Source organism: Ascaphus truei, chromosome 4 (assembly GCF_040206685.1).
Source record: "Ascaphus truei isolate aAscTru1 chromosome 4, aAscTru1.hap1, whole genome shotgun sequence".
In the NCBI taxonomy this organism is placed as follows: Eukaryota; Metazoa; Chordata; class Amphibia; order Anura; family Ascaphidae; genus Ascaphus; species Ascaphus truei.
This window is the reverse complement of record NC_134486.1, coordinates 383575832-383589282: the sequence shown is the minus strand read 5'-3', so window position 1 is coordinate 383589282 and position 13451 is coordinate 383575832. Positions and strand designations below refer to the sequence as shown.

General features: G+C 41.3%; 1 protein-coding gene across 10 annotated transcripts in view; it reads right to left on the bottom strand.

The window, feature by feature from the left end:
• Window positions 1-3306: 3306 nt before the first annotated feature.
• Window positions 3307-13451, bottom strand: part of MFSD2B (MFSD2 lysolipid transporter B, sphingolipid) — a 73521-nt gene continuing 63376 nt past the window's right edge. For 7 of the 10 annotated variants that reach the window (XM_075598456.1, XM_075598459.1, XM_075598462.1 and 4 more), the window contains 3 exons: window positions 11537-11713; window positions 7326-7460; window positions 3307-3874 (listed from right to left, as the gene is read on the bottom strand). In XM_075598456.1, coding sequence (XP_075454571.1) covers window positions 7331-7460; window positions 11537-11713 — 307 coding nt within the window. In that variant the 3' untranslated portion in view covers window positions 3307-3874; window positions 7326-7330. Of the gene's footprint in view, window positions 3875-3925; window positions 4096-7325; window positions 7461-11536; window positions 11714-13451 lie in introns of those variants that run through there. The other 3 variants (XM_075598460.1, XM_075598461.1, XM_075598458.1) reach the window with 2 other exon arrangements.

Sequence of the window (13451 nt, the reverse complement as noted above, 5' to 3'; positions counted from 1 at the left end):
ACACCCGAAAAAATGGTGGCAGGCATGAAAGGGGTCAATTATTGACTGATTAATAATGTTTTCAAATAAAATATTTCATCAGGACAGATACATTGAGGTGAATGTGTTTTCAATGATGTCCTGAGGGCTGAAGTGCATTGCATTGACAAGCACATACAGTGTGCAACTGAAAAGAATCAGTGTCCAAACATAAGTATAGTAGAACAGAGTACTGACAGTGAGAACCCTCCCCAGTATAGTGCAAAGGATTCCCGAGGACAGCTCTTTATGTTAAACCTGGGGTCAGTAAGCAGATTGGCTCCAATAGTCATTTCTTTATTGAGTTGCCTGTGCAATTGTGGGAATCCAATATTTTCTTAACTGTCCTTGAATATTCTTCTGAAAGGTTGCAGTAACGGATATGATTTTGGGCAAAATTGATGCAAAAATACTGTACCAGATTTATTAGAGAAAAGACTTCCATTGGTTTTAATAGGAATGTCTCTTATTGGTAAATTTGGTGCCGGTTTTTTTTGCCCCAAGCTTTGCAACCTGGAATCTTCAATCCATAGATCCCATAGGATTGTGCAACGGGTCCAGTTTGTGGAGTTGAGTCCGTTGTACCATACACAATGTCACTTTACTCCATAATGGCAATTCATCAATTCATTTGTGGCTTTCTAATTCTTCGTGGAAATGATGTAATTATGGAACGTAGCATTCAAAGGTAGAGGCGTAATTAGTTTTTTTCAAGAAATAGCAGAAATTCGCTCTCACGTGTCCAATGTGCGGTTGTGTAAATACAAATTAGTTAGGACGTGTCAGAAACTGATGGTGCAAAAGCTTGACTGTGTTAAGTCATACAGCACATACGTCAGCTTTGCATTAGTACAGAAACCCCTTGGCTTTCCAGTGTAAGTATTGCTGACCTGAGGAAGAGAGAACTCTCGAAAGCTTGTCTTCTAGCAGGGGGCTCGACTGAGCCATTGAGCCACCGGTGCTGAAGCAGGGATATCCATAAAACCTGACCTGGTGGTGGTCCTTGAAGACTGAGCCACTGATTGAGCCACCTGTACTGAAGCAGGGATTTCCATAAAACCAGGCCTGATGGTGGCCCTTGAGGACTGAGTTTGAGACCCCTGTCTTATAGCATCAACTGTTAGTCCAAATAAAAAAAGGTATCACCTAATACTGAAGTACTAATTTAAGCATAGCAAACATTGATATTAAAATTGATTATAAAAAATTGAAGCTAAAAAGTGTCATTTTTGGCTTGCGTCTTTTTGCATTAATCTACGATGCTGCTTTGTGCAAGTAATTTGAAGACTGGATATAGGGGCAGAAAGGAGAGGACATGTTCAGCACAATATGAATCTGCCAGGTCTGCGGTAGCATTAACATTGGGATCAGTCGGAGGAAAAATCTCGAATCTCCAAAAATCCAGTGGCTGGTCATCAAGTCATTGTTAAGCTATGCTACTGGCCTGCATCATCAGTTCTTGCTGAAACATTAGTGTTTGCCTGCTGTTACTCCATGTATTCTGCATGGTGCCTGATTAAAACATTCACTAACTGAGTGTTTACCCCCCAGGTGAAGAAAGAATGAAAGAGAATGGTTTTGTGCTGGTGCAAGAGAAGCAAAACCCAAAGGGACTACTGAATTATCTCAATAAATTGCTGCCTTACTTATTGCACATTCACAAAATATATCACCAATCCTATGTGGTTGACTCTTGTGGAATGGATATTTGATTGTATTTCTTTTCAGATCCTTGGGTATATACTTTTTTTTTTTAATGTACATGAGGTTATATTTCAAATGGGCTTCCCGTGTGCCAGCATCATATTGTTTTGCAATGCATTATTAACCTTGAAGTGATGAATCCCTTAAATTACTACAGAAAAGATGCTGTTAGTCAAGGAAGGATCAGCTGTGTGCTATTATAATGCACACGTTTTTTGTATTAATACAAAAGAAACATGTGCCATATAGGTTACTTAGGGCACAATCGTTGTTTCTTAGTGATAGTCTACATCAGGAGTGGCCAACTCCAGTCCTCAAGAGCCACCAACAGGTCAGGTATTCATGATATCCCTGCTTCAGCAAAGGTGGCTCAGTCTTCGACTGACTGACTTTCACCGCCATATTGGAGTTATCACATAAAGCAGGGGTTGCCAAATCCAGTCCTCAAGGGTCACCTACAGGTCAGGTTTTCAGGATATCCCTGCTTCAGCACAAGCTTGAGCCACCTGTGCTGAAGCAGGGATATCCTGAAAACCTGACCTGTTGGTGGCCCTTTTGGATTGGAGTTGGCCTCCCCTGGTCTACACAGACGGCACAGATATGATGTAGAACAATGACTGTGTAGACATAGCACTTCATTCCAAAAACGCGAGAAGTATTTCCTCAGTTCTACTGGATAAGACAGTTCCAGCTCCACATGCAACTTATATAACCCCATGTCAGTCACTGTATGTTCACACAAGAACATTGTGCACCAATGGCCATCAGCTACTGTAAATGTGTTTTTACCTACGGATTTAAAAAAAATGTACTAGGTATGAAGCAGGGGGTCTCCAGAGCTGAGCCATGCAAAACAAAGAAGAAGCACACTGAAGCTGGTTTTAGCATCCCATATATTAACTTTCAACAATAAAAACATCCAGACTCGCATTATAAAAAGTTATACCAGGTCCCCAGTCGGATTCGAGAATCACAATGGCAACCTGTGCCATCTCTTCTCCTCTTGGTCTATATTCAAACTGGAACCAGACATTCCGTAATGTCTGACATAACTTCATCATTATCCCCTAATGAAGCACACGAGTGCAAAACGCATCGGGTTTATGCCTGCTGTATTTGAAGTATAAGGAGGCAAAGTGACTTCTCCAAGATCATACAAGTAGCATTCAGTCATCTTCTGGGATCTCATACTGCAACGACCAGTTCCCAAACCTGTGGTCGGAGCGGCTAAGGGGAAATCGGCTTTAGGAATACCTCATTTGTAGACACCTTCAAAATGCACATGCCTGGGATATGATGAATGGGACACTGACTGCGTATCCCAAAACCAACTCTGAGTTGAAGATAGGGTTGAGAATTCCTGTCTTAAACTATGGATGTAAATACTTGTTCATATATTAATACATATGAAAAAAATGGATAAATCAGCATGCCATTGTTGCATTATTACATGAGATCTTCAGTATTCAGTGATAGCTCTTTAACCTTATTAATATTAGACAAAGCAAAAGGTGTGTTCTCTGCTCCTATGTTGAAGAAGAGCAGTAAGTAGTTGAATATGTCAATACCGAAGGAATAAAATACTTCTGAGGTGTTAATGCTGACAAATTTGATCAGCATTATTATTTATTTTTATCTACCAGTTACTCATTTACATGCTTGTTCAATACTAAAATACATTGCCAAAATCTTGCTAAATGTTTACATGTTTAACAGCCTTGCCACTTTGATAAATAGATATTTTTAAGCCCCCCAATATTGAGACTCTGATCTGCAGAATCTGTTACAGGAATAAAATGATATGGTTTATAAAACCTTACAAAAGAACATGTGTTATCTCCTCCAGTTGTAGACGGACTCGTGTCCAGCAAAGCAGTGGAGAGTAAATGAGTTATGAATCCCAGCTTTGTTAACCAGATTCACTACAGAGTTTTCTGACTGTACAACAGAAGTCATTTCCCCCACCGCCGGAACAGCAGGAATATACGATGTCGGAGACACCGCCGACAAGTTTCTCAGAGCCAGCTCCAGTAAGCTGATGAAAGTTGAGTGTCTTGGCAGGAGCAGCTGTAGCCAGCTAACGGTTTCGACTCCACATGCTGGATGAAGACAGCAGCATCAGATAATAAGAGTAGATCGCCGTGTTCGCGACCTGAAAAAAAAAAGACATTGAGAACATTGAAACCATCCAAGAAGTGATAAGACATATCCAGGAACTAATGATATATTTTGCCGTTTTAAGTATTTAAAAGTCACCTGCGTCATATACTGTAGGTACAATGATCGAGGGAACGTCTGCAATATTTTGCTTCAACTCTCCCTATGGAATGCAGCACTCGTGGGACAAACAAATGATGTGATTCGTGTGCACGGCTGAATAAAGATTTGAAATTAAATTTAAAGTAATAATTTAAAAAAAAGTTTAATTTAAAAATTTAAAAATTTAAAAAAAAAAATGTAAAGTTTTAAATTGCATTTACAAACACTATAATTAAACTCCAGGGTGCCATACAGCTGTATTATTTTGGACGGTGTTGACTTCCATAGGTGGTGGTAAACTTCCATGTTTGATTCTTTATGGTCTGTTTCCCGGTGGTGGTTAATCTGCCCCTTTTTACATGGTGATATGAGAATAAGTGATATAATGTGTTTTACAATGTTTAGCCATATCAACACACTGTGTACATTAATATTGGGTTCTTACCCAGGTGGCTGCACATTCTGTTACAAATTATTAAGAGGGAACACTGTTCCCTCTTAGGTTTGCAAACCTTTATACTGTCTATTGCCTGTTACTGTCTACATCTGCCCCACTCTATCCCTGCATTGATCACTTATACTATTGTGAGTGACCAGGATGATTAACAGACAAGTGTAATCAATGAAGTATAGACACCGCACCAGTGATTTTATTGTATGCATTTGTATGTAGGATATTATTGCCATCCTGTGACATATTCATATATTTTTTATACAATTATAATAACAATAGAAGGTAATTTATGAGTGCGCTGTCAATGAGGTTTCAATTGTTTGATATAACAAAGAGACCATATATAACCCTTTGCTTAACTGTGTTGCAGTTGCATTTTGCAGGCATCCGATTGTATCCTTACTCTAATTAAGAGTTATATGCCGTATACTATATCATCATTTGTGTGTGCAAAGCCTTTATAATATTTGCTGAGGACACAAGCGATAATACAGCAGCTTAACAATTAGGGCTGCACTATGGATTATGGATCAGCTACTCTGTATAAGTAAGTGGTGGGTGGAGAGTATTCTTACTAGAAACAGTTGTCAATTGAGTTTCTATCTCCAACTTACCACACAGGATTCATCTATGGGCTGATACATATAGCATGTTATGAGCAGCATTGCATATTAACACAGTTCGTTTTGCATTTTGAGTCAATTAACATCTACCTTTATGTCTGGGTGATTGGTGTTTTTGTAGCTTTGTATTGCCATGCTGGTACATACGCATATTATATAGACATTATAATCAGTTTATAATCAGTATTGCATAGTAGAACACAGCATGGGAGGACTTTATTCACTACTCACCCATTCATTCTAAATTCTCCTTACAATTTTATTCAGTTCACTATATATCCATCAAGAAGCATAATTACTGCTATATACTATATACAATGTTCCGATAGAGATGACTGAGTAACCTTGTTCATATCACCATGATGGATAGAGGAAGTTTATGCATTTTTTTCATTGTAAATACTTCATTTGACTGTGTATATTATAGATTTTGGACGCAATAATATTTTGTTATTTATTTTGGTTTTACTATATTTGCTTGTCCATTTGATCATTTATGATTGCCAATCAGATAATATCTGAAGGGCTGTTATAGTCCCGAAATATCACTACATTAGGTATTGAGTGCAATAATTGGGGTACTTTGGATCATATCTGTTCATTTGTTTGATTCAATTTTTTGCAAATTTATTATTCTCCTTTGTGCGCCGTCTTCTACGAGACTTATCTGAATACCTATACAAACATTATCGATCTTGACCTTGCACACATACACCCTTCCCACACCCATCCTCTCTGTGCGAGGTGTAATTCTGTGCTGCTTATGCAGTTTCCTTTGTGTGCGCTCCATTGTTATTTTTTATACTCTCCGGGTGGCATTTATTGAAGTGAAACTCCTGTGCTGGCGCCTATCAAATGAAAGTTTCCCTTGGAGTAAATCGCCTTGTTGGAGACGGAAGTGCAGTCCCGGAAGTGATGTCACTGCTGGCAGAAGAGGCCGTTATGGCAGCCGGCGCGGAATCGGAGGCCACCCACACACGGCGTGGATACGCAGGACCATTGCCGATGGCTCGGCGAGCCTGCGCAGTAGGTGCCGGCCGTACGTGCGCGCCTGCGCAGTAGGTGCCGTTCATGCGCGCCTGCGCAGTAGCAGCCGGCACCGCGCCGCGTGCATGCACCACAGGTGCAGCATGCGCACACACACACAGGCGCGCACACAGAGACACACACACACAGAGAGACACACAGGGACACACACACCCAGACACATACACACAGACGTGCACACACACACAGAGACAGACGCACAGAGATACACACAAAGGCCCACACACACAGAGACGCACACGCAGTAGCCGCCGGTACACACACACAGAGACACAAACACACACAGACATACGCACACACGTGCACGCGCACACACAGATGCCTGCGCAGTAGCCGCCGGTACACAGACACACACACACGAGGAATTCACAGTTACTATACATATAGAATTACAAATAGGTAAAACAGGGTGTGTTTGCCGCGCACGCTCGTTCTAAGTCAAACTTCTTTACTTTTTGGCACTGAAACTGTGTTTTGATTTTTAATTAAAAACATCAACATCATAAATACAATTTCTGTGACAAAACAGTAACAAAACACAAAGAAGTTTCACTTAAAATACGTGTGCTCGGCACACACACCTTTTTCACAATATGATGGGGTGGGCTGATAAAGCCAAAGATATTTTTTCTTAGTGTAGTTAGAATGGATGTGGGGGAAAAAGGGTGAGGTGTATTGAAAGTGAAGAAACAGTTTTAGAAACTGGGGAAACTGTGCAAAAAACACAAATGAGATGATGGTGGGACACACCCCGCCTAGAGAATAAAGAATAACATTACAGCTGTGTGATCATATAACCGATGATAACCTTTTGAGAAAATAGAACAGCGCTCTATCTGAATGTTCCTTGGAGCTACTGTCCATGTTGATTGAGTATGAAAATGGATCCGTCACTGACATGGAGGGTGAGACTGTTAAACATGCTGATGAGATTAAAGGGAGTGAGAATCAATTAAACTGTGGGCTACATGAGGATAGTTTTACCTGTGAGATGGAGACATTTCAACAACAGATCACTGTAAGAAACCAAAAGAAATTTCCAGGAGACTTGTATCATTATCAATCAGATCATGTGTATGGCTTAAAACAACCTACCAAATTTCGGGAAACATTCCCGGATTGTGGTACCGATTTAGAAACATCTGACAGTGACCCAAGTACACACTCGAATTCGCAGAGATCTGAGGGACAGTTGCATAATGTTCCTGCCAAAGACTTACCTGTTTTAGGCAACAACCGAGGCCAAAGGTATGGTCAAAGAGGAAGACGAGGAAGGGCAGTAGGAGAAAGGAGGGACCCTTCGGGATAGATCGAGATGGTGGTACTGAGGACCCTTCTGAAATCTACACCTGTACCTGTGGAAACTGATCAGTGTGAGTCAAGTATGCAGATCATTTATCTGGCTAACATTGATCTGCATGAATTTCATCTGGCAGTACTGAGGAAGGGATTAACATTCACACCCAGCAAGGAACTTGATGAATTTGAGTGGGTGAAGGATATTCATCTATTCGCTCGGAAAACAACGCTCAAAGAGTTTTTCCAAAGGGATAATAATATTGAGGATCAAACTAAGGTAGATTTGCTGATGAGAGGCTAAATGTATTGAGGATTTAGAGGCCATATTGGAGGGAGGAACAATGTGATGAAGGGTTGACTGATAATAGACTGGCAGTATTGACTAGTAATCAGTTGTGTGTACCACAAACAGATCTGAAACCAAGGTCTAAATTTTCTCCATTGATGCAGACATGTCCTAATGTTCAGGTCTTTATCAAGATGGTAAGGGACATTATAAGATTGAGCACTGTGATCCATCAGGATAATTTGAATAGGAATGAGTGCACAGCTCTGATTGAGCTGAAGAGAATGCCTAATATGGATATCAAACCATTCAATAAGGGCAGCAATATGGTCAGTCTGTCTAAAAAGCAAAGTCTAAAGGAAAATCTTAGGTTGCTGGGGGACACTGACTGCTATAGGGTTCGGACATCCAATCCCACTGAGATCTTTAAAAATAAACTCAATGGTATTTTACTTGAAGCATTTAAAGCCAATCTGATAAGTAAAAAATAATATGAATATATGGAAACAAGGGCACCGGGGACAGATACATTTTATTCTGTGTTTAAGATCCATAAAAGTAAGATCTCCCTTCCTGGGAGACGGATAGTGTCGGGGATTGGATCTCTTTCTGAACCTATCAGTAGGTATATTGATAAAACCTTACGCAACTTTGTAGTCACTCTCCCCTCCTATTTCAAGGACACAAGGGATGTGTTACATCGGTTATACAATATCAACATGGGTAACACATGTTTACTAGAAACACTAGATGTGGAGTCGCTCTATACTAGTATCAAACATTGTTATGGTACTGAAGCTGTCCGCTCCTTCCTTGACACCCGTGGGTCTCAATTTCTCCCGCATTATTTACTAGTTTTAGAACTTCTGAATTTTGTTCTGTACCATAACCTTTTTTCTTTTTAACTGTAAATTGTATCTGCAAAAAAGAGGTCAACCATGGGGGTAGCATGTGCACCCACTTATGCCAACTTCTATTTAGGATGATGGGAGAAATCAAATCTGTGAAGAAATGTCAGTATATACTGACCATGTACAATCATGGATATAAGATATATCGATGACATCCTAGTATTGTGGGATGGAGGGCCAATGCTTTCGAAAGAGTTTGTGAACATATTGAAGAAGAATTAACTGAACCTAAGAATAACTATGGAAGTTTGCTCACACTGTATAATTATTGCAGATCTACAGATTCAGATAGATGGAAAAGGTAATATTACCACCACCATCATGTACCCGGAAAAAAAACCAGCTACCAACAGCCTTCTTCTGACTCCAAGTCCCTGCAAATCAAACGCAAGAGCTTTTTTTAAGTGTAGGCTAGTAAGATGATACAGAGGTATAAAGAACGTGGATACAGTAATAGATCGACTGATAGGGAAGAGTGTAGGCAGCCAAACAGGAATTTCTATTGGGTGACAAAAAACAAGTGGATGTCACTAAAGATGTGGTACATTGGAACATTAAATTCCCAATGGTATAATTTTAGGAATATCCTCTCCAGACACTGGTCAATATAACAAGAGGACAATGGTTTATCTCCATATGTGGGAAGGGGCCCTGTTATGACCGGTAGGAAGTCTGAGAATTTGGGGGAAGTCTTGGTGCACATTAACTACTCTGCATCAAGTCTTGCCCCTCTTACAGGTTGTGTCAAGGGTTTGTTTAAATGCGGCCACTGCAAGGCTTGTCGGTCTGTGCAGAGGGAAGTGATGACATGATGTACCCTATAAACCTCTACATTAACTGCAGAACAAATGCGGCAATTGACCTAATGACCTGTAGTTGTGGTAAAATAATACCTGGGAAAGACGGGACAGAAATAACAAGTAAGGGTACAGGAACATGCGTGGAATGTTTTGAAAAGCGACAACACCCCTATTGCCAGACACATATCTAGATTCCATGGTGGGAATTTACTCAATGTCTCCTTTATGGGAATTGACCACGTGGATCTTGGGATCAGACAGGGGGACATAGATGGCACTTTGTTAAGACCTGAGGCTAAATGGATTTACAAATTGGGAACACAAGCACCGATTGGTTTGAATGAAGCCTTTGCTTTCACTGCCTTCTTATGAATGCATTTGATAAATGAATTTTTAATAGGTGTATCTCTTTTAATTTGTCATTTTTGGGTTGAGCATCCAGGCATGTTGCCGGCAGAATATAAGAAGTACATCCGGTTTATTTGGTATTCACCCCAGAGGAAGCACTTTGGTGTGAAACGCGCGCTGCACTGGGGGGTCAGTGCCTGCATGGAGGAGCGACTTTACTTATCACTCCGCAGTCAGCCTTCGGTGATGCTCCGACTTTGAACTTCATCCGGTTACAGAACACAGACGCTTTCGGTGGACGGGTCCTAACTTGCCATACAGCTGTATTTCATGGACGGTGTTGACTTCCATAGGTGGTGGAAAACTTCCATGTTTGATCCCTTATGGTCTGTTTCCCTGTGGTGGTTAATCTGCCCCTTTTTACATGGTAATATGAGAATAAGTGCTATCATGTGTTTTACAATGTTTAGCCATATCAACACACTGTATACATTAATATTGGGTTCCCACCCAGGTGGCTGCACATTCTGTTACCAATTATTAAGAGGGAACACTGTTCCCTCTTAGGTTTTCAAACTTTTATACTGTCTATTGCCTTTTACTGTCTACATCTGCCCCACTCTATCCCTGCATTGATCACTTATTTATACTATTGTGAGTGACCAGGGTGATTAACAGACAAGTGTAATCAATGAAGTATAGACACCGCACCAGTGATTTTATTGTATGAATTTGTATGTATGATATTATTGCCATCCTGTGATATATTCATATTTTTTTATACAATTATAATAACAATAAAAGGTCATTCATGAGTGCGCTGTCAATGAGGTTTCGATTGGTCCTAATTGTATTGTATTGTATGTCTTTATTTAAATAGCGCCTTTAATGTACATAGCGCTTCAAAGTAGGGGTACACGGGGTAAACAAATAAATAAAACAAACAAATAAATAACAGATAATATAAATAACAGGTCATGGGAATAAGTGCTTCAGACATAAAAGTAACATTAAGGAAGAAGAGTCCCTGCCCCGAGGAGCTTACAGTCTAATTGGTAGGTAGGGAGAACATACAGAGACAGTAGAAGGGCATTCTGGTAAGTGCGTCTGCAGGGGGCCAAGCTTTATGTATCATGTGCCTGGTATTATTCACAGTGCTATTCATATGCTTCTTTAAGCAAGTGTGTCTTAAGGTGGGTCTTAAAGGTGGATAGAGAGGGTGCTAGTCGGGTATTGAGGGGAAGGGCATTCCAGAGGTGCGGGGCAGTAAGTGAGAAAGGTTTAAGGCGGGAGAGGGCTTTAGATACAAAGGGGGTAGAAAGAAGACATCCTTGAGAAGAACGCAAGAGTCGGGATGGTGCATAGCGAGAAATTAGGGCTGAGATGTGAGGAGCAGAAGAGTGTAAAGCTTTAAAAGCGAGGAGGAGAATTGAGAGTGAGATGCGGAATTTGATCGGAAGCCAGGAGAGCGATTCTGGCAGCAGCGTTTAGGATAGGGGAGACATGAAGGCTGGACAGCAGGAGGTTACAGTAATCAAGACGGGAGAGAATGAGGGCATGCGTTAGAGTTTTAGCAGTCGAGCATTCATTGAAAGTGCATTGCACTGGGAGCCCCTCCACAAGGCAATACTTAAGCAGCTTTCTGCATATCCACTGCTGCTCGGGGACTGTGGTGAGAAAGGCGGACTGGCACTATATTATAAAACACAGCTACTTCGCTCTGGGCATAGTTTGTGTTGCTATTGCTGCTGTTACATTGAGGTGTGGTATTGATCACCGTGTCTTACCTCATCACACCGAGTGTAAGCTCCGTTTCCTGTCTCTTGTCCTCAGTGATTGGGTAGAAGAGGAGGATGAATAACCCTGAAATGATTAGGACAGCAGGCACTGCCCCGACCAGTATCTTAAGTGTTAGGACCACCTCGTAGGACTGTTTGCAAGCTCCGCTGCTGTAACCTGCAAATCTATTACACAAGAGAAGTGACTGTTATGCACAGACGAGTCTTATTAATAAAGAATAGCAGATGGGTATAAAACGGTGGTACGAGTGCATAACAAGCCCGGATGCTATCATTCTACATTTACCAAAGAAAATCACTTAAAAAAAAACCTCCAAAAAACAATTAAAAGTCTCAATCCCCTCCCCCGCAACCTCCCTAGAAGCCTATATGAATTTATCTCATATAATGTAAGTATCTCATGCTCTTTCATGTTTTTGTTATTGTTGTGTGTCATGATTTAATTCATCTCTAACTTCTGAGGTTACCGCAGGGAGGTCCCGCTCTCCCTCCTCACCCTCCTCCTGTCAGTGTCGGGATCCAAATTCCACCTGACAGGAGAGGGGAGAGCTGGAGGAGGGAGCTGGGGAGTCCCCGAACCAGCGTAGGATCGCACCGCTGCTCACCAGAAGGGAGGGGGGGGGTGCGAGTGAGTGCGTTTAGCTGGTCGGAGTGCGTGCGCGCGCAGGGGGGGTCTTACCTTATGCAGAGTGGCCTTCCTTCTGCAGAGTCACGTTGTCGTGGTAACGCAGACCGCAGCCATGATGCTGCAGGAGGAGGGGCCCTGCTGCCGGCATGTTACTCTGGACCACACCCAAAGTTAAGGCCAGCCCTAAATACCATGGTAACATTTAGACTGCACTGGGCTCTAATGAGACCTCCATTTTAACCTCCCAGACACCTCATTTTCCAATCACTTACATCTCCTGAAAGGATTGTTTTTTTTTTTTTAGGCATTGGAAAGCGCAAGAGATCTCTTCAAGTAAATAACAAAAAATGCAAACAAAAAGGCTGCTGCTTTAAGTATAAATTGCAAATAACGAGATAACATCAGATCTGCAGAATTACAATGACCCTTCAATAGTGCTCAGCATGTAATGTCTGCCGCATGTCAGGATATTAAATGCTGATAACAAGACATCATTCAACTATAAAGGCATCACTCCGTTTATGTCAGGGGTGGCCAACTCCAGTCCTCAAGGGCCGTCAACAGGTCAGGCTTTCAGTCGAAGACCGAGCCATCTGTGCTGAAGCAAGGACACCCTGAAAACCTGATCTACAGTAATGGTGGCCCTTGAGGACTGAGCTGGCCACCCTTGCTTTAATATGGCTTTGAAGAAAAGCCTTGTTTCATTTCTTTCCGACTCGAACCAAGTTATTTACCAGAATATAATTATCCATGCAAATACTGAAGCCACTATGTCAGGCTGTGTTAGTGTGTCAGCCATATTTGCAGAGAGTTATCCTTAGAATTATGTTGTTGGCATAAATGCCATTAATCTTTTTGAGATGAGACTTGCCAATCTGTTTACTTTCCGAGAGTCCCTTCAAATATTTTTCCAAATGTGCAAAGTGTTTGTTTGAAAGTTTTTCGTCGATGTAAAAAGCAAACAGAGGTGCGCTTCTCAAGTCTTTGTTTATGTGAATATGCGCCGAACCTTTTCAGAATTTTTTTTTCCGTGAAAGTATTCAGCCATTTCCGTGAATACTGGGTTCAAAGTTACTCGATGAGCAAGATTTTCGGATTTGGCGTTCTTTTGTCAAAGTTTGATGTTTTGGCAACTTTTTTGCACCATTGTAAATATCCCAATCGTTTCTGCTTTTATTTCCTGTAACTCCCACCCACACTCCTATTCAATATGCTGCGAAGACTTGAATGAAATGGACTGGAATCTTCTCCAGCGCTGGGGAACTGTTTCACAGC